The sequence below is a fragment of the Drosophila hydei genome, unplaced genomic scaffold (assembly GCF_003285905.1).
Source record: "Drosophila hydei strain 15085-1641.00,03,60 unplaced genomic scaffold, DhydRS2 tig00000063-arrow-pilon, whole genome shotgun sequence".
Taxonomy (NCBI): Eukaryota; Metazoa; Arthropoda; class Insecta; order Diptera; family Drosophilidae; genus Drosophila; species Drosophila hydei.
Genome location: NW_022045657.1, coordinates 1,463,038 through 1,485,318, shown reverse-complemented (window position 1 = coordinate 1,485,318; position 22,281 = coordinate 1,463,038). Strand labels below are relative to the sequence as shown.

General features: G+C 39.6%; 1 protein-coding gene across 3 annotated transcripts in view; it reads left to right on the top strand.

Moving 5' to 3' along the window:
* Window positions 1–22,281, top strand: part of LOC111592389 (hemicentin-2) — a 64,560-nt gene that overhangs the window by 22,491 nt on the left and 19,788 nt on the right. For all 3 annotated transcript variants that reach the window (XR_002750940.2, XR_003944144.1, XM_023304565.2), the window contains exon 2: window positions 6,097–6,984. Coding sequence is in view for 1 of the 3 variants with exons in the window: in XM_023304565.2 (XP_023160333.2) it covers window positions 6,783–6,984 (202 nt within the window). In the remaining 2 variants the exon portion in view is untranslated. The remainder of the gene's footprint in view (window positions 1–6,096; window positions 6,985–22,281) is intronic.

Sequence of the window (22,281 nt, the reverse complement as noted above, 5' to 3'; positions counted from 1 at the left end):
AGCTGTTTGACTACAGTGCTGCTAAATGTATTTCAACATGATATCGCAGCATTATTGCTGCAATTGTTGTGTAAAGCACACAAATATAGCTTAAGTTGCTTGCAGTTAAGCAAACAGTAAAGTTGTATCCGGATGTGTTTGTGTGTTTGCACTGCCAGAAATTTTCTTGAATTTAGTGCAAATTTGCATATGCGCACATTTTGTGCATTTGCTATATAAAATTTCAGTTCCGGGTCGTTTAGATAGTGCTACATCCTGCATACATGCACATATATCTGCCACTTGTTTGCTGTGCAATGCAATTATGCAGCATTTAAGAAGGCGACAACATAAATGCCCTGCTCGCAGCCAAATAGTTCAGCAATTGGCTTCAACTCGATATAGTCCTGGCCTACAGCTAAGTGCCTTCCACAAGCTATATAGGCGGCAGGGCTTGTCGGGTGATAGTTGTTTGGGGGAAACTTAATTACATGTGGACCTTTGGGCCGCTGGTCTCGCAAAAAAATGAATAAATAAAAACAACAGCATGCGCCTATGCTGTCCAACATTGCGTATACGCAACGTGTCTCAAAGCTCTTGCCATAAATTAAATTTTTATTAAGTTTATAAGCCAATACTTTACTGTGCTGGGAGCTGAGCAAGTTTTTGGCAAATGAATAAATTCCCCCGTTCTATACATACATGACATGCACATTTAGTATAGATTAATATACACACATACAAATAAGTATATATATCTATATATATATACATATGTATATATATATATATATATATATAAACTACACAGAGCAACTTCTAGGCCTTGCGAGATGATTAAGTGCATGCAATTTATTAAGAGATCAAAGTTTATAGCATTTGCTACCTTGCCATGTTGTGATTTATCAGCAGATACGTGCTGGGATGGTGAGTAGGTGGCGATGATGGACTAACAGATACGCTGTAAGCTAAAGAAAACTCCTTAAGATTATTTATAAATATAAGACTTCTGACATCAAGTTATGATCAAAACATATGAAAGAAATATTTTATTTCCTAACTATTTTAAATTTGATTTTATTTAAAATAAAATTCTATTTTATTTTTCTTCTGGTAGGCTATTAGATGCCCTGTAATAAAAATCAATATCATTATAATTCGGGTTTAACTTTGAGATTATCTTCTTCGAAATCAAAAATTGCTGCACATTCTGTTTATTAAGTTTTATTTGTATACAATAAGAACTGGTTTGCTTAAAGGTGCTTTAAGCTTGGCTAAGCTTTTTGCCAAAGCATTTTTTAGCTTCGATAAAAACAACAACAACTTCAGCAGCAAACTGTGTTCAGTTACTAGAACTGATCCCAAAGAAGAAATATAAACCTGAGATTTTTATAGTAGACTTTATTTTTGCTTTATTTGGTGCTGTTTTTGTTGGTATTGTTGTTGTTGTTGTTGGTCGTTAGCTGCAGAGAGTTGAGCATCAGTTTGTGGCAGCTGCTCTTCGACTCGTTGGAGCAATATTTTCTTTTATAGACTTTACGTTTTGTATCCCACTGGCAGAGGCCGAACTGACCCATGCCACTCCCGTTTCCCGCACAGCCCACGCAATCCTCTTCAGACATATTTTCGCTTAGAAGACAAAAGAAAAAAATTGACTTTTATGTGCGAATATTGGTCCGGCGGTGCGTGTGTGTGTGTGAGTGTGGGGGTGAGTTAGTGTTTGCTCTGGCTGTGAAAGTTTTTGGAAAACGTGCCCGCCGCTCAGCTATCTGTGGCTCGGCTTTGGTCAGCTCTTATGGATTATGAAAGATATATACACAGTTATTCCTTTGCCTCTCATAAAGAGCATGACTTATTTTTGTGCAGAGCTGCCCCAAAGCTGCTCTACTATGCCATTTCCTGATTGCTTGACGCACATTAGCTATGCGCAAGGAAGTCTTAAGGAAGAGAGCTCTCACTAAAGTGGGCTAGTCAACTGAAAAAAAAAAAATGGAAGCTGATAAACTAGTTTATTCAATTGAAATGGATTTTTATCAATATAATACTCTTAATGGTTTCTATAGATCGACTGACCTGTAGGAACAACAATATACTTCAGCCGCAATTTCTTTTTCAATTGAAAAGAACTTTGTAAATATTGGCAAACTGTATTTTTAAGCAACACAATGAAAGTCAGACAGATATATATATATATGTATATATATATGTATATATATATATATATATATATATATATATATATATATATATATATATGTATATGTATATGCATATATATATATATATATAGCTATATACATATATGGAGCGAAGCCTTTATAAGCAGAACAACAAATTCCCGACACGATGACAGATTGACAAGCAGACAGACGGCCAACAAGATGGCCAGTGAATGTGTTTGTGTATGTGTGTGTGTGTGGTCGACTCTTTTGCCAGAACTCAATGTCTCGACTTCAAATGTGGACAGTTGCACGTGCCAGTCGAATGGACATAGACATAGACACAGACATGGCCCATGTCAGAGAATAAAGTTTGTGCAAAATGTTTGTGTGCCATATAGCGTACAGTAAGAGTGGGCCAGCTCCCCTTGCTCCCACTCGGCCTACATATGTTCCTGTATGTAGATGTGCCTTTATAGTTGACCAAGATACGCATCTCGCAGTAGCAGCAGCAGCAGCAGCAGCTAGAGGAGATGGAGTTTGTTAGCCTATGGGGTTTGGGGTGCAAAAACATTAATTCTGTTGAAGGTCGAACAACTACTACATTCACACACTCACACTCACACACACAGCATGTAGCTCGTTATAAGCCAGTGCGGGGTCGAGGCTTGTCAAAGAGGGGAGTTAGATGGGGCTTTGGGTCGTCAACGCTCTCTCACACCAATAACATAAAAATTTGTTGTTGTAAATCTGCTCAGCACTTTGTGCGTGAGAGTAGCACAGTTTAATAGCAAAACACACCCACACACACATACATAACACAGACGCACACACTAAAATACAGCGGCGTATACGTAATCTGTTGTGTAATGTCTTTAGTTGTGTCAACTGTGCTACATGTTGTGCCCCAGCAACAGCCAAGTGATGGCAGAGCAGGCGACAGAGCGGACGGGGACGAGGCATTGTCCAATGTACGCTGTCTGCAGAGGCAGAAACAGATTCAGAGTGAGTGCGAAAAATGGCAACATGTAGAGTACGCCACGGTCTTTCTCAACCAAGTTGAAGTTTTGAAACAACATTTAGATAAATTTCCCCCGAGAGTAGCGCAAAGCGTTGCGTCACAACAAAACAGAAAAAAAGAAATACATTGCTCAAAGAAACATGTAGTTGTAACAAGTACAACAACAACAATGCAGCAGCAAATGTATAGAGCAACTATCTGAACTGAGTATATTGTTTCCGAAATGGAAAACAAACTTTAACTAAAGCAGAATTCATTCATAGGATTTGAATTGCAACTTTTTGGATGCGCCCACATTTTAATCAACATAAATACACTGTGAACAACGCTAGTCACAAAAGCAACTCAAATTAATTATTAATTCAGCTAAGCTGCAACATGAATAGGACTCTGATGAACTTTAATTAACTTAGCTGAAGTGTGAAAGCTTCAACATAATAAAGCAATTATCAAGAGCATGAATTTCTTGATTAATTAATTTTCAACATTATATATATATATATATATATATATAAATATATATATATATATATACATACATATATATATATATATATATATATATATATATATATATATATATATACATACATATATATATATATATATATATGCAAATATGTATTATTTTTAGTTGCCTTAAATTGTAGACAAATACAGCCAAATGGAGCTTATTATTGTAACTGCTATAAATAGAATTAGATAACATTATTATTATTATATATTATTATTATGATAGGACGCAGAATCTAGGACCTTAGACTAACTGTCGTGCCATGATATGCTAAGTCGAGCTTCTATTTACCTCGGGAGCGGTCAGCCAGTGGATTGAGCTGTCAGTGAGAAGTTTCGTTGAATCAAAGTATCTCAGCTAAATAAGCTCAAGAAAGATCTCATTAATGTATCTCTGTTTATATGTTCTATTTTGAAAACTTTTTAAATGCCAATCTAATGTCCACACTCACTTTACACTCTCGCAGTCAGAGTGAGAATATTTTGTTGTCTATATGTTGTGTGCTTTAATTGCATATGTCCTCACTCCTGTGCCATCTGCTACCTGATCTCCTCTGGCCCCGCTGCACTTATCAATAGTTGTAGGTTGCAAATGGTTGGAAGTGTTTGACTTTGTTCACCTAGAATAAGTAAGAGCTGCTCAATTTGGTTGCTCAACTATGTACTTGGTGGTTTTGCCATTAAGCTATTATGGGTGGTGGCTGGTGGTTGGTGAAGTAGAGTGGTCCATGTGGTTGACTTTTCCATGCTATTTTGCTGGGTGTTCTGATGGAATTTTATACTTCCCGCCAAATCTAACGACACGTGCCAGACAAGAAGAGATGAGACGAGACGGACGAACAGACGAATAGAAAACCCTACACAACCGAATTGAGCAACATTTGTGGCATAGCTGTTGCGAAACTTTTGCACAAATTTCATCGAGCTAAATGTCAAGTCATTAATATTCAAGCTATAAAACCCTCTCCACACCCATTCACATACACATACAGGCACAGACACACCCACACCCAGATACACTTATTCCTGGAATTCTAAAACTCTGTTTAAACTACGACAGCTCAATGTGGCCTCGACTGGCAAATAATATTTAATTAGAGAATTGTTTAGACAAACTTTTTAATTACGTTCATCGTTGTGTGTATTTGTGTGTGAGTGTGTGTGTGTGAGTTATTAAGCGACCCGCATAAATCTTCAGATGTGTCTGGTGCTTCAAATTTTCGTGAAAAATGCACGCTCGACTGGCCCTCTCGTGCAACGCCCACTTGTCTGTGCCGCCCATAAAACGGGATGCACGCTACCACGCCAGGCCACGCCGTGCCACGCCCGCCTCTTCATTCGGCCCTTTTGGCTCTCTGTGCCAGCTGACAGCCGGGACGAGAGCTGTGACCGTCAGCTGCATAAATTTTAAGCGACAGCAACATTAAAGTCAACATTTTGCCAGTGGCCTACATTCGTGAGAGGGGCCACAGGGCTCGAGCGGGGGTCCGTTGTTAGGGGAATGAGCGCTCTGTTCTGGCTTGGGTACTGATACTGGAAAATGGTACAGCTCCTGCATCTGGGAATGTCCTTTTAGCATTACTGCCTCCGCCTTTCACTTTCGCTGACTTGTAACTACACACACACACAACTACTTGTGTCATGCGTGTATTTGTGTGCGTGTGTTTTTTTATGTAGATGACTTGGCAGTAACGTGTGCAAAATTATGAAGATGAATTTCTGTTTGTCAGTTTTTTCACTTTTCGGCTACAGAAAATGTGAAGAAAACTGGCAAACCTAAGAGTAGCTCAAAGAACGCCAGACAAAGAGACGGAAGTTGCATGAGCCATTCGACATCTCAACTAAAACTTCTCCAAAAACCAGGCAACGAGATGAGAATACATTTTAAACAAAAATAAAATTTAAATTAAATTATATTGTTAGTCAAGAAAAGTTCTTCTGAAGGCGATTAAATGTTCATCATAGTTTTAAGACATTAAAATCAAATTAAACAATTTACTTAATGTTAATTTCTCTACCCAAGTTTCTTAAACAGTTTTCATGGTTAATTAGATAAGAGACAATATAAATGGAATGATGCATTTTAGTGATATGTGTTGTGGCATTCAATACAAATTGCATTAGCTGCGGCAAGTGGCAGGGCCAATTGGGTTCACTAAGTCCGCAAATGGCGTAACTTGAGATAATTAATTGAGCGCAAAACTAAACACGAAAGCAGCAAAAGCAATTATCTACAATAATACTCACACACTCCATACGAGATTGTGCTGACCACGCCCAACACACACACACTAACTTGCACACGCCTATCAATAGAGCTAAGTAGAGTAAATCACTTGGCATTTAGCAGTCCAAAAATAAATCGATTCTCGACTACTATTAACGCTACATTAAAAACCCTGATTGCCCTTTGTTTCATTCCAGATAAATGCGTCCGCACACAAGCGGACAGACACAGAGAACGTATACAAGTCCAAAGGATACGAAATTGGCTCCCAAACCTGACAGATGTTGTTTTTCCAACAAGAATAACAGCTCAGCCAAGTTGTTCAAGTAGAACCCACCCGCCAATGGCAATGGGCCAAGGTCTATTTACTCAGCAGCAAGTGGAGTGTGTATACAAATAGAGCAAGCTCGAACAACAACAGCAACTATTGATAAGCTAAAACAATAAACAAATAAATAATCGTATGCAAAAATTATCATCGGAAGCGTAAAAACTTTGGCTCAATAAAATTGGCCATAAAATCAAAGCGAACGAGCCGTCCCATAAAAAACGCCGATTCTTCGACTCCGATAAACAATATATACGATATATATAAATGACAAATAAGTTTTATTTGGCGAATTCCGTCAACGTGTGCACAAATCAGGATCTTGCACATTGCGAATACGCCACGAGTTTCCGCAGTCAGCATAAAATACAAAGGGAAAAATAAAGTTTTATTTTACTTTTGGCTAGGTGCTAAATGCGTTTACATATCTCTGGCGCGGCAATTGCCGCCTCCGTCTCCACCAGTGCAGCCAAATTGAAGTGAAAGTGCCAAGATTCGCATTATTTCTGCGTAGGTGAACATTAATCTCTAGCCCTGCGAGAGGAAGGGCGCATTATGCTGCGCTTGTGGAAAAATCGATCCAAAATGCGAATAGACGCCGTTAGCATGGCCCACAGCCGCAGCCACAGCAGCAGCACCACCACAATCACCACCACCACCACCACCACTACCACCACCAACAGCAGCAGCAGACAACCACATCGCACCAAGCAGCTGACGCAGTTACTTATTGGCAGCATTCTCTGCATGACAATTGGTGAGTTTTCTTAAAAATCATTTGAAAGTATTTCCATTATGTCTGTTCTGATTGCAAATAAAATTTCAATTACTTAATTTGAGTTTGCTTAATTAGCGAGTTCCACTCCTCGAGCCAATTAACAAAGTGGCCAAATTGCTTTTGGGTTAATTAATCAAATTAAAAGCTTTTATTGCACTCAGATAACCCAAAAGTTTTCCTGACCTCAGCTTATGTATTTATGATTAAGCATTATTGCTGAAACTTGGCCAACTGATGAAAAGCAAATAAGTAATTGGTTTATATATTTAAGAGTCATGTATATGCCTACCGATTTAGATGCGCTCGGCAGATGAGCTATGTGTCATTTAGGTAATTCCATTTCAAGCAATTCTGTGTGATTCCTCGAAATAGTTGGCCTGATAATTTTGAAACAGGGTATACTTTTATTAGAGTACTCTAATAATATAATACTCTAATATGTGTTAAGAAACCCAGGATTTGCGTGGGTTTAGCGAGTTTCTGAAAGTTATTTCTTTCGAACAAACATTCATGTTGGTATGCTGTGGAAATATTCATCCTCGCTGTAGCTGCAGCTGAATTGCAGATATAAAAGAACAGAACTCTGGCCGAGTATATGTGATTAACATTTTAAATGACTGAGTGGCTGTCTGTCCGATATTGTAATATCGAGTTCAGTCCGGAGGGGCCGCAACTGTGTTCGACGAAATTTGCAAATTTACGATTTTAAACTGCTGCACAGCGATGAATAAAAATATTGAATTAAATGAAAAAGCAATTAAGTGCGAAAAGTCGCCAATTAGATACCCTGGCATAATTGAATAAATAAATGTCATGTAAAAGGTATCAAAGGCGCAGAATATTTATTACTCAGATTTTCTCTGCCAGTTACAACAGAGATAGATTTCATTTAACTAACTAACTAATATGTGATATATTCAGACTCTAATCCAATATCGCATTCACGCGGGTAAATTGGCTTAACTCTTTGGCCAGGGCAAGTGTTGCCGCAGCTGGTTGCATAAATTGGGTTTTTTGTTTAACACGCATACGTCCTGTGGGCTGACACGGCTTTTATGCTTTCGTTATTTTTTTTATTCAGCGCCTGCATTTGCCACGTGCTCGTATGCAAATAGTCACATTCAATCGTACGTGCACTTCATGTTGAAACGGTTAACTCACTTAGCCAAGAGGCTGGCGGGCCGTGCAGCCGGCGGCTTAATCACAGCTCCATTCAGCCAAAAATTGCTTTAACTTTGCCCTTTAATTGGTTTTACTTAGAGCTTTTCGCTGGAAAAGTGTTGAGTGAAAATCTGGATTGCAAAAAAAAAAAACACAAAAAGAAAGAAATCTACGTTTGCTTTCGCCCCATTGCTGTTATAAGAAGCTATTAGCGTACTTTTCGCTGTCGCCACAGACCTGAAAAAAAGCAGAAGTGAAAAAAGGAAAACATGAAAACATAATTCATGAGCTCCAGCAAAATGTTGAATTGTAAATGATCAAGCGAGAGACAGAAGCCGGATGAAAAAAAGGCAAGGCAAAAGGCAACGCAAATGAGCAGACAAATATGCCAGAGAGAGAGAGAGAGAGAGAGAGAAGGAGAAAGTGAGAGAGAAAGAACAGAGAGAAACAGACCAGAGAAGCCTGCCAGAAGTGGAGCCGAATGATGGGTGGCCATAAAGAATTCTGTTGGATTTATATGCCATAACTGGGCTCAGGGCAAAAACTTTACAGTTGGCTCCCTCCACACAGCCCCAATAACTATTACCTCAACTTATATCGTGCTTATAAAATATCTTTATTGATTTTTCGCTCTGTGCTTTTCTCGACTTTTACAGCAAAGTTACTGGGCGCCCAGGCCCGCAGCCTCATTGACTTTTACCTCTTGGCTTGGCATTGGGCGTAAGATTGATTTATTTGCCACTGCGTTGCGTAGAGGGAGCGGATGGAAGGGATAAGGGTCTCTATTTTTAAACATTATTCATAACTTTTTCCATGCGGTTGCGGCTTTGTTGTAATTTATTTCTGAAGCAGCTTCAAATAAATTGACCGAAATTTGTTAGCATTTAAAAATGATTTGCATGCCAGCCAGGCAGCCCCTTCTGACGGGGCTGTCCACCCGCCGATTGGCTTCCAATTTGACTGTTCCCTGGGCAGTTGAAGCTGGGCTGGGGCAAAAGAAAAACTAAGACATTCCGGCACACTTAAGCACTATAATGTGCGTGAGCAACCATGAGCGTTGCGTATACGCCATGCAGTCCGTCTATAAATTATGGCTATAAAAATAAAATCAACAGCGCTTCGCTTTGGTTCTTGGCCAGCTTTACATTGTTTTTATTTCATTTTCCATTGCTTCATTTATTTCGTTGGGTGTTGGGCGTATTTTACTTATGAGCATTGCTTTATTTTTGCTTTTATTTTCGTTTGGTTGTGGGAAAACTTTTCACTTTCCTTTTTAGCTAGGGACATTATTTTTGTGCTTTCATTTCCGTCCGTTTTGGTTTTATTGCAGTTTTCAGCTGTCGCAGTGGCTGTCTCTCGCATTCCAGTGCTGTGCTCTGCCCCGCGTGCTGTTCCACTTTCCGATGCCATTTGCGCATTTTGCTTGTTTGTTTTTTCCCGCCGAAATAAATATAAAAAATTCGCTTCCAGTTCCGTCTGCCATTTTCACGAATTTTTCTTCTGCAGCATAGAAAGAATTTTGTGCCGCTGCCTTTTGCTACTTTAGCTTTTGTCGGCGCACTTTATCCATTCGCGTTCGCGCGCAATTTTCCCACGGTCCCCCCACTCCAAAAAAAAAAAGAAAAAAAAAGCAAAATACAATAACAAAACAATGAAATGAAAAATTATAGCTGTCAACCCACTACACTGCTACCTCCGCTCGCAGCCGCCTCTTGCTTTGTCAGTGTAAATGTGTTTTTGCCATCAATTTTTATTGCAAGCAGAGTGTATCAATAAATTGTACAGCAATGTGCGGATTTAAAAGCAAAACTGCATTGGCTTTTTCCTTCACATACTGTCCACTTGCCACTCTCCACTCTGCGCTCCCACTCGCAAACAAGCTCTAGCCGAGCTCCTGTCAGCACCTTATGGTATGGTATTACTTTATGACATTCGAAGTTGGGCATAAAATGTTCTTTCGGATTGCGGCTCAATTTGCCTTCAATAATGACGACTTTGTCTCTGATTGTCATTCGGTTCTTTAAGAGGTTTACCACATGCACCAATTAGTCGTAATTGGCTAATAAAAATTTTATATTTCAATGATGGAAATCGGTTTAGATATTAAGCGCACTTCTCACGACTGTGCACACACACACATATGTTATTTGTTCTGAAATATTTTTGTACAAACTTGCCATTGAATGCTGTCGATATGGGAAAGTATTTGGTTTCATAATTGGTTTCTCAATTCCCTTTAAAATACTCCATTGTTGGCCCTGCAAAGCTTTTATGTAAAATAGTTTTACAGGAATTCCATGAGTGCACTCATCTTAATTAAAGGGTTTTATATTGTTAGGTCAAGGTCTTTATATGAATATATTGTGCTGCTTTAAAAGATGCCAAAAGCTTTTAATATTTCTTGCCAGTGTTGGAAAAGGTCATAAAATAACCATAATGTCTAAGCTTATCTACACAATTTATAGCACATGGGCAAAACAAAGCGATCATAAACAAAATCAATATGCTCTATATCAAAATTAATGGAGTTGGAATTTCACAAGTAGCACACACACATACACACAAACATTCTGACACACATATGAACAGCAGCAGGGAAAAAGTGTTGACAGCTGCTTTTATTCACCTGTCAGACACAGAAGCCGCTAAACTGTTGATAAGAAGACTGAAGACAGGACAGGCAGCTGGGTGTCAGAGCGTACGGTCCAGCTCCGGCAGCTATGCATCCGGGTATCCCCCATTTAACAACAATCTGGGAAAATGTTGGGTGTTGCGGCTGTCGAGGCAATCAACAGGGGGCCAGACACAAGCGTTGTGACAGCACAGCCAATAAAAATCCCTCACAATCATTTATCAATAAGTTTCAGAGCTGAACGATAGAATTTCTTCACATCCCCCTGGGGCTTGCAAGCTAAAGTTGGAGCCGGACATTGCATTACATGATAGCGTGTAAAAAGTATGGAAATATGAAATAATCATGTATAAGTGATGCAGAAAACATTCCAAGTACTTGCTGAGGGGACAGAAAACAAAAGGAAAAACATTAACATCAAGCCACGGCTCGACAAAGTCCGGACAACACTGGACTTTATCGGACTCTGTGTAAATGTCACAAAGTTCGAGCTATTATAAATGACATCGGATGTCGCTTGACAGTGAATTATATATTTTTTGAAGCTGACAATAAGAATTGACAACGGAGTGGAGCGGTCAAAATGAACTAGAGGAATCTGCTAGCAAAACCATGAAATAAAGTAAATTTTCCACAAAGTGGCTTTTCTAATTTAATGCATTGCCACATAAGACTCGTAGCTGTTATGGCAATATTATTTTTATAAAACATTTTAATTATTTATCGCAGATTGCCTTTGTATAGATGGAGTCTGACTTTTTGTATCCCTATAGAGTCAAATAGAGGGGCTCTACAAATTGAAAAACTGGCAAAAATGAAAGTTCTGCGGCAGACAGAAAAAATAAAAAACTGTCAAGATTTTAATTAATTTTTATCTGCGCTGCTGCTATCTGGCTTTTGCCTTCTGACGGCTTTTTAGCATAAAGTGAAGTGAAAATGTAATTCAATTTTGGCGAGAGATGGCCCAGAGGTGGGCAGAAGGGAAATGTGGTAGGAAGCTGGTAGTTGAATGCGGGAGATGGCGGCGAGCAGGAGAAAGTATCCGCTGCAGCTGACAGTTCAATTCGGTACAAGTGTCCCTGAGAGTTATTTGCTGTCGCCTTACTTTTGTTTACAGCGAAGATCTCCATAGTGTGGAGCGCCTTTTGCAAGGCAAATGAGTGCGAAGAGTGCCACGCCCAGCCAGCCAGTCAGCCAGTCAGCCAACCAGCTAGCTGGGAGGCCGGGATCAGAACCGAAAGCTCTCCAACAATATCTGATAAGCTGCATCATGCATTTGCATACTTCCGGCAATTTGTTTTTGTGCGAACCAAACGAATCGAGACAAATGCAATAAGCGCACAAAAAACACAAAAAACATGCAAAAAACTAACATAAAAGCAAGAAGCATACGACGCATAAAGATAAAACCAAACGAGTGGGTGCACTGCTTCATCCTGCCTTCTGCCTCCAGCCCGCTGCCTGCTGCCGGCTGCATCCCGCCTGATGCCTGCTCCATAGAGAACTGAAAGCCGGAGCACTGCTCCTATTGTGTATTCAAATTACGCTGCCGCATTGTTCCTGTTCCTTCCGTTTCAGCCAACTCGCATCCTCATAGCCATATCCCCCAAATTCCCCGATCCCTCAATACCCGATATTCTAACCCTCACGCCCGACAGTCGGCATCAGCGCGTTGTTTATTTACGTTGTTTGCCATTTGTTGTGCGTTGTGTCCCGACCCCCCTGACTAGCTTCACGACTTGCTTCTAGAGTCTTCAGCTCTCACATAGTTTTCAAAAATATTGTTAGCCATAAATTCGGCGACACGCACAGCGAAAAAGAGAGATAGAGGGACCGAGAGAGAGAGAGGGAAAATATTAACCCGAGAGAGCAAACAGCATCGAGCGCTGCATTTGTACTCACAAATTCCGGCATTTGTTTAGAAAGTTGTTCATTCCGCGCGGGTTTAATATCAACTTTGGACCTAGTCAAGTGCCCCCACTACTGAGACGAGTTACAGTTATAGTTAGTGTTACAGCAACAGTAACAGTTACATGTGTACTCACTATCTGCGTGTACATATATTGCGTCAGCCATAAATCTATATTATCGAATGCAGGGATCTGCAGGGGCAGCAGCTCGTGCAGCCAGTTGCATCTGGGGCTATAAACTACTGTAATGAACTACCATAATCTTTATTGTTTGTTAAGTATATGAATTTTTCTTGAGAAGGCACTCTCAGAGCAGGTTGTACAGCTTAGAATATTAAAGAGAGTTTTAAAATAAATTAATAAATAGATGAGTTTTAAAATAAGGAATATGTTAATTATAGATATTTTATTCGAAGCATTATACTACTTATTATTATATGGCATATAACTTACTGAAGATATTTGATCGGTATGTTAAAAGTCCTCCTTAAACCTTTAATATACGCTCTATATATATGAGTATATTCCTTAATAATATGCAAGTGACATTTCGAAATCTCCAGATTGACCTATATATGCAAATATTTGTGCGAAAAGTTCACTGTGTCAGCTGTGCGATTGGCAGTGGGCGTTCGTAAATAATGCAAATCATTGGATTGTTTTCCTTTACAATACATTTTTTTTGTGTTGACTCTTTGGAAAAACCAACCAGATCTAGGGCCGCAAAAAATATTACAAATTGAAATGGCAAATGCTCGAATAGAAATACGCTGAAATGGAAACCTCTAATAAAACGAAAAAAGACATTTCCATTACTGCGATTAAATCGTTGGGTAGACAAAAAGACAGAGACTCTGAATAGAAGCACATGGCCAGCTACAGAGAGGAAGCGGGAAAGGTGGCTAGATTGGGAGTCGGGGCGTGGAGGCGTTTGGCAACATGCAGGATTTTGGTCTGTTGTCCTTCCACATCAACGCGGCCGAGTGCGAGTCGCCGATAGGATACGCTTTTGCTATTATTTCAATTGTTATTGTTTATATTCATTGGATACTGCTGCCGAGAGCAGGCAAAATGATTGTCATAAAATACATACATTTTTGCTTTTGATGTATATTTTTATGGCGCATAATATTAGCCCAACATAATTATCAATCTTTACGGCCGAACGAAATGGCTAGCATTAAATGTATCATGGCCTAGCGCATAGATACGGCGCCAACGTCAGTCTGCCCACGTTGCGTATGCGCAATGTGGTGCACAATTGTCTCTTAGCCGAATGCCGGAATGACGTATAAAGGCAAAGGGATTCGCCATTACACACGAGCACACGCTGATAAAATTAGCAATTCCATGCCATTTGGTCGGCCATATTAGCTGCAAATATATTCATGCCGTCTACCGGCGCACGGGGCGTATGAGTACTGCAAAAGCGTGACGCTACAGCGCTGTGTCAAATGCGGGCTGAACGTTTGCGGTTTGGCTTCGTCCCATCGCAACTCGAAACGACTCGCCTCGTATCGGCCCTGTCAATGTTCATGCGGTTGTTTCTGTAGCCCCTCATTCAGCCCATGTCTCCCTCAAACGCCAGTGAATGCGGCCTGGACGCGTGTCGAAGCATCTCAGTCGGAAAATGGGTGACAATTCATGACAGTGCAATGCGCGTAATTTGCATATAGAGTCGAACCATTGGGCCATTCGCCGACTCGCTGTGCTCGTCCTGGGATCCCGGTCTGCGCTTTTTGTCGCCTCTCTGTCAAATTCTCCAGTGAATTTTGTTCGCAGCTTTGGCACAGGCACACACAAGTACACACACATACACGCACACTGCCACATTATGCTAAAATTCATTTCAGTGCATTTTTGGTGCAAGCCAAAAAAAAAAATTGTTCGAAATTTTAAATGCAAATGACACTTTGAAAAAGGAGGTGTGGCGCAAACGTTGACAAAGTCAAGCATACAAATTGTGGTTGGAGCTGTCTAGATTAAAAACAAAATTAGTTTTCTATTAATAAGCCAATGCAGCCCGGTAAAAACAGTTAGTTCGAGCCGCATATTTTGCTTTTGTGAAAAAAAAAAACCAAACGAGTAACATCGATCGAATCTGACAGCACTTTAAAAAGACATTCTAAGCTCTACGAGTTTTAACGAATTGTTGATAAAATGCTGACAAGCTCATGGGAATTTGGCTTCTAAATCAAACATGAAACGAACGCTTAAGTTGTCAAATTCAAATTTAAAATGCAGAATGTAAAATTTAATGATGCCAAACAGAAATCAATTATTTAAAGCTGACAGAAATTCCATAAAGGAACTAAAAAGGATTATATGCTCCAATGAAGGAAAAATTTCTTTATGTCAGGAACCAATTTAAAAGTAATATATACTTAAATTGAAAACTTTTACCCACCATGCGAGATTATTAAAGCGTCTTTAATAATATCAGAAAAAATAGAGAAAATTAAAAATAGTCAGAATTGCTGACATTTTCTCAATTAAATAATATACTTAAAGCAAGGCATTTGCAGTGCGAGCTGTGTGGGTCGTATGGAATGCATGCCGCAAATACCGGAGGCGTTCGCAGATCCTGCCTAGCCAGGCTGCAGGCCAGGATAATGGAATTCCCTACACCCACGCATAACAAATAAACACGAACTGTGTGCGGGCAACATTTTCTTTTTTTATTTGGTTTATTCGACGGCAAACAATGCGAAATACTTGCGGTCTGAATGTGAGACGCAACATGCCAGCCAGAGCGCTTCGAATGGGAATGGGCGACGCCAATGTGAGTCTTCTGTAGTTGTAGCAGGTGAGCGAGAGGAGCCGCTAGCTAAATGTAATGGCAACCCGCGGCGAATAATACTCGCCCAAGGCTGCAGGAAATACTCACCAAGGCAGCCAGGCTGGCTAGCTGACTCCTGTGTTCCATTTTCTAAGGATCCTGACGAAATAAAAAAAAAAGAAAACCAAGAACTTTAGCAGCTGCAACAACACAAACAAGTGCAACTGCTGCAGTCGATTCATGAGTGCAGGAAATGCTTTATGACTCGGTCGACGTTTCCTCTGGCCCATAAACAGCGAGCAGGCAAATTGAAATCTTACTGCTGTTACCTTCCGTTCTCTCTAGCCACACAAAGCTGGCCAGAATTCATAGCTTCCTTTGCGCCAGCCGCATCCCTTCGCGATCCCCTACTATCGACGCCCCGTTGCGTTGGCAACTTTTTTCTGTATGCGCCAAAGGCGCAGCCAAAATGGCGTCGACTTTGACTGAATGCAGCAGCCAAAGGCTCTAACTGCTCATAATTTATGCTAACGGCAATTTAAACTTTGCCTGTTATTTATTAAAGCCAAGCAAAAGATCCTCCAACACCCCGCCTCCACGCATATCTTATAGTTTGGCCAGTGTAAGCCGCGCTTTTTATTGAATGCGACTGTAAGTGTTACAGTGGGTGTGTCGCGCTAATTTGTGCATAAAAAGTACTTAGATCTCTTTTATTTGGCTTTATGGTAATGCAAAAGATGAAATGATCTGCTCTGGCTAGTAATGTCTTTAGCTTCGTTTTATAAATCTATATTTCAACTGAATTTTCAAGTTTAAGAATTTTTGTAGTTCCTTAAATAAGAGTAAAATATCTTATGAGGAGAAATAAATTTTATGAATATATTTTTTTATATTTTGCATAGACAGTGATTGTGCTCCAGGCTTGTCTTGTAATTGGTTCAATTAAGTTTCTGTATTATCGCCAGCCGATCTGTAAATAGAATAAAAGTAGAAATTGTAGTTTTCGGGTCTATTTGATTGACCTATTGCCACTGTTTGTTATTGGCAGCCGGATGAAGCAGCATTTTGGCTGCTGCCTGTTGTCTGCTGCCAAAAACTGACCCAAATTTACAGCCAGTCCAACGGGTGGGGCCAGTGTCTGGAGTGTAACTGCCCGGTCGTTCTTGTTCTTGTTTGTTTGCCCACCCACCCCTGCTATAGCCTCATCGTAGGGCTGTTCCCCGCAGCCAGAGTGTCGTCGCAGAGTGCCATCAAATTGTTGCCGCTGTAGGGCGTCACCAGACTCAGCTTGAGCCATGTGGTGTGTGTGGATGTGTGTGTATCTGTTGTGTGTGCTTAAGTTTGGTTTGAGGCAATTCTGGCACGTAGCGTTCCACAGTTTGAGTGAGTCTACGCCAGCATCAGCATAGACGAGTTAAGTGTTTTATATTTTCGTTTAGCAGCTGAAAGTTGCATCCTTTACTGGGTCCTGGCGCTCAGCTGCACTAACTGCTGCCGGCTGCGTTGTTTTTATGTAAAAGTTAAAAGGCAGTTTTGTTGCCACACACCAGCACCGACACACACACAGGCCGCACAACATGAAGCTGTTGCCTGGCTTACGGCTTGTCATTGCTGTTTAAAGCGCTTGCAACTTTCAGATTTCTGGAGTTTTATTGGAAAATTGGACAGATTGAGGTAAAGTGATATTAATGTGTGGCCCTGCCCAAAACTAAACTCAGGTGCGCCCCGACAAGTGCTGCAAACATAAGAAGAAGCGAGACTTATCGGACCGTAAGGCAGTACTGATTGGTATTTGTTAAAAGCGAATTTCTATTAAGCGTTCTAGATCTAAATGTGCAGCAAGGTACACGGGTTTAAAGGTCTACAACTGTGAAGTAATAGCCCTGTGTCGAATACACTCTTACTTATTCGAGCAAGGGCTTTATAATTGATGCTATAGCATATAGTAAAAGACACACTTGCTTAAAGTATGTCGCAGCTCTTTTTCAACACTCAACTCTGAGTGTCTGCTTGCTGCACACGTCTCGCAATTATTTCAGAGTTATTCGCAGGATAGTTGCATGCGGCGCGTGTCTTTAAAAAATATGCACTGCGCATAATTGACACATAAAAAAGAATTTTATTATTACTATTTTTTTAACATGGCGCAAAACGTGTTTAGAACACGTTACACTTTCGCACATCGAGTTCACTTGTCGGCGGCTCCATCATTAGATGGCATAAAAAATATAAACTGTTCGCAAATGAAATTTCAGCTGCTATCAACAAATTGCGCTACTTTGCAGGTTAACTGCAGCGGAACAGACAAGGTGCCCCTGACGCGGTGAGACGAGAGGCCAGCACCAGCAACCAGCAACCAGCAACCAACAACCAACAGTTAACAACAACAATCAGCAACAAGCAACAACAACTTCACCTGATGTGCATGACTTGCAACAAAGCGAGCTGCCACGCTTGCGTTGCGTGTGTGTGTGTGTAGGTGTGTGTGTCTGTTGTGAGTGTGTATATAGTTGATTGCCGACTGTTGTGCTGTTAACTGTACTGAGCAACAAGAAGGCAAGGGGAGAATGAGGCGGTCGGGGGCGTCTGTTGTTAAAAGCACCGAGTTTACGACGTGTTGGAATTTTTATGCGTTTTAAAGTATTTGCCAAGCATCCGACGATGTTGTCGCTACTCCTGGCTCCTAGCGCTCGATTGGAAGCATAGCGGGGCAGGGTTGCCCATGCTACAGCGCAATACCCGTAAAACTGTATTAAGCGTAGAAAACTAAATTATGCAACGTAGCGTTGAGTTATGGCCAAAGCCAGGCGGCTACGTGTGAATATCACCTATCTAGAAGCTCATAAAAAAGAAAGTGCGCAAAAGTGTGAACAACTCTGTGATGCTCTGTAGTGAATTCTAAGGAATTCTAAAGAAAAAAATTTAATAATCCCTTACGAGATTCTTATGCACATTTTGTGCTTCACTAATCAACCTTTCGATTGTAAACTATTCGAGCTTAAAAACGTGTTATTGGAATCAAAGTATCAAGTATTCTCAGAGATATTTGATTATTAATACAGCAGCAAAGATGAGCATTGAAGACTTTCAGTATTTTTGTACCGTGTGCAACAGTCAACTCTCTTAAATGGTGTAGGGTACATAAAAGTCAGTAGCTGGAGAGCAATCGCAAAGGATCTGAAAGTGGTTCCATGCACATTATGAGGAACTTGTGGTTGGGCGGTCGGGGAGTTTCGACTATACGAGTCGCTTGAATGACACGTTGCAGAAGTTGTGGCTTAGTTAAAATGTGTGTGAAAGGCAGCGGGCGACAGTTTATGTCCGTTTGCGTATATGTGCCTGAGCTTAGCTTCAAAATACGTCAACTTGTTTGCTCAAAAGGCATAAAACAGTGAAAAAAGTATGAATGACGCCTCCATATGAGCGGTCGGTGAATGGAGGTGCGTGCTTTTATGTCCCCATTACCGCATCATAAAATCCTTTTTGTGTTCAGCTAATGATGGATGAATATAGCCACAGGTGGGGCTTAGCACGTACTAGCTTGTAGGGGGATAGCAACAGTGAGAGCAAGTTAGATAGATAGTAATGCGTCTGTATCTGCCGCACTGAAGTCAATGTCAATTATGAAATTGCATAACGCTCGGCTAATTCGCCGGGAAACAAAGCCTTTTGTTCAATTGTTAAATCTGCCAAACATTATCATAAGCTTTATACAGAATTTTATAGTTTGTTAATTTTCAGCAAATGTTACACAAAACTTTTGTGCTCGCAAATTGAAAACTAATGTTCTCTTCCAATATGTTTTTGTGACACAGCCGCGAAATTAACATTTCGCTGCATTCATTATGCAACAGACAAGATACAACCAACAGCTACATAAATAGCCATTACAACAACTTTCCCAGGATTTGTACATGCATTTTAATTAGCTAATTACAGTTTGAATTTGAGTATGTCTGCCAACGGCATCTGGTCAATGGAATGTGTGCTAAGTAAATATCAATTCCAAATAATATTATTATTGTATTTAATTTATATTTAGCTTATCCTATCTTGTATTTTTCTTTTAATGTTATTTTTAATAATAATTGAAATATTATTTTATGGGTTTAAATGTCATGAAATAATATACATTTATATACAATTTTAAACTATTTTCTATTCTATTAATTTTATCATTAATATTATTATGTTGATATGATATAGTTTTTTTTTTAATAATAATTCATATATTATTTTACGGTCTTCAAATTATTTTTTTTTTTTTTTTGTATTTTGCTTTCAATTTCATTTTTATTAATAACCGAGAAATTAACTGTAACTATATAAAAGATTTTAAGTTATGATTTTTAATTTTTTCATCATTAATAATATTAAATAATAATATTATTTTATACATTTATCGGTAATTTTTCAGCTAAGCACTTAAGGCTTGCTTAGCTGAAAAATTATCGATTCAAGCTATAAAAAATTAAATAATAGAATTTAAAGCTTATGTTAAAGATAAGCATTCAAACCAATTGTCCATTTGTTGTGTGGTATATGTTTAATAAATGATCGAGCAGCGGAAGCTGAAATGCTTTTAGTGTATTAGTGTTTAATCAATATAAACACAGAAAACCGCATTCCCCGTCAAATGTCAAACCGGCGAATGCAACAGAAACCGCTGTGAGAAACGAAACCAAGAGCTAAATGCATATTCTCTGTGTGGGAGTGAGGTAAACGTTTTGCACGTGTGGTAAAGGCTGACAAATTTTGGGTGAAAACTGATAAGCACATAAATTGCTGCATAATTAATAACTAAATGGAATAAATGGAATAATAAATAAACTTAACCAGAGCGCGTCAAACGTAAAATACATGTACGATTCGAAGTTCCAAGGGCGAGCAGCGAGGCGCATAATTGTAGGCCGCAGACTATTAGGGTCTATTAAGCGTGATCTAATGGCTGACAGAAATTTTAATGCATATTTGTTTTCACTATCTATTTTTTATTTATTATATATTTAGTTGACGACATGGCGCACATAGTGTGCATATCTCTGTGGCTTTTCGCAAATATTTATTTATTTATTTATGCATAAAATTTGTCAGAGCGCGTCAACTGCAGCTGGCCATGTTGTTTGCAATACAAACCCAAACATTGGTCATTGCGTTTATTTAAGGCATAATTAAAAGCGGCTAATGCATAAAAAACGCACTATCTATGTACGTGTACTTGGTCCACATATCAAATATTTATGGCTGTCATAACAACATTTTTTCCCTCTCTCTATCTATCCTTTCCGATTTTTGTCATATTTAAAAAAAATATGTCAAAATAGGCCACTTCACGTGCTAATCGTGTAAATTGAGTTAATTTGTGGAAAAATACATCCAATATATTATGTATCAAAAAGTAAGTAAAAACTGTTTCTGACAGGTCTTTAAATACTGCAATAGGCTCACCTAATATGGGTAAAAATTGAGCATTCCTTACGGTCAATATATGTCGCACGGCAACCGAGACAATATCTGATAGCATAAAATATATATGTGTATACACATACTAGCTGAGCATAAACTTCTGTAGTTCTAGTCATATTAGACATATTTTATAGAGACTTAAGAAACGACTAAATAATGTGCTATTTATTGCCTAAATAAGCTGCTCACATCAAATATACCTTCTTTCTGTCTGATATATTAAAGTATTCATATACATATATTTCACTTTAAGAGGCATAACGATTTAAGGCTCACATCAGAGCGTCTTCTTGTTGACTACACCCAACTCTCAATGTGTTTGATCTGCATTTCACAGACCAATTTTCGGCTCTGCACTCAATCAATAGCTTTTATCTGGGCCTGTGTCTTGTAGAATTTTGGGCCCAAGTTGCACTGCAGCTAAAATAAAATACAAACAACGTGTATAAGCAGAGATTAAGTGAGCTACGGTGCCTGCCATTCATAACGAGCCAGCCCAATGACACGACGCACAAGGCCAAAGCCTAGCTGACAGGCAAGGCCAAAGGATAGGGGAGATAGGAAAGGGAGGAGGCGTGCCTTCAAATTGGATCTGCCACGTTACAAGGCGTTAACATACACAAAGCACACACACGAGTTTTTTTTACTTTTCTTCGAAAGTTTTCGTACGATGATGATATGCAAATACATAGCTAGCAAATTTTAGGCTGGACCTGTACTGCTGTGTGTGGCCCAAAAAAGATATGAACCATGCATGAACTAGCTAATAACAAGCAGGAAAAGCGTATGCGATGCAAGCGCGGCTGAATGTCGGCATCCAGAGCAATTATTACACAGTGCAAAAGCGAGCCAGAGAAGAGAAGCACAAAGCAAGTCGCATAATTGCTGCCTTCCGGCCTTTTGAAAACTCATTTCCGGTTTGGCTGCTTCAGCTGCTGCAGCCGAATGTAAATTGTATGCCAATTTGTCGTTAGTCAATATCTCTCGCTCACACATTACTCTCACTCTCTCTATCTCATTGTCTCTCTCTTGCTTTCTCGGTTTGTGTGTGTTTTTCTAACATTAATTAACCCTAATTAAGTTCGCTGTAGCTGGACCCAGTCGACAACGCGGCCAGCTGCAAATGTATCTGTAGCTGGGCCTGTGTCTATAGCTAGCCGTATCTGTAGCAGCTAAATATACAAAGTGTGTGTGGTATTGCTTGGGAAATGCTTTTGGGGCATTTTCAGTGAAATTGTTAAGCAACTGCCGCAGAATGTCGAACAAAGTTACTTAGTTAGTGCCGTAAAAGGCTGCGGGCCATTTTGCGACATTTAACAAGCATTTAT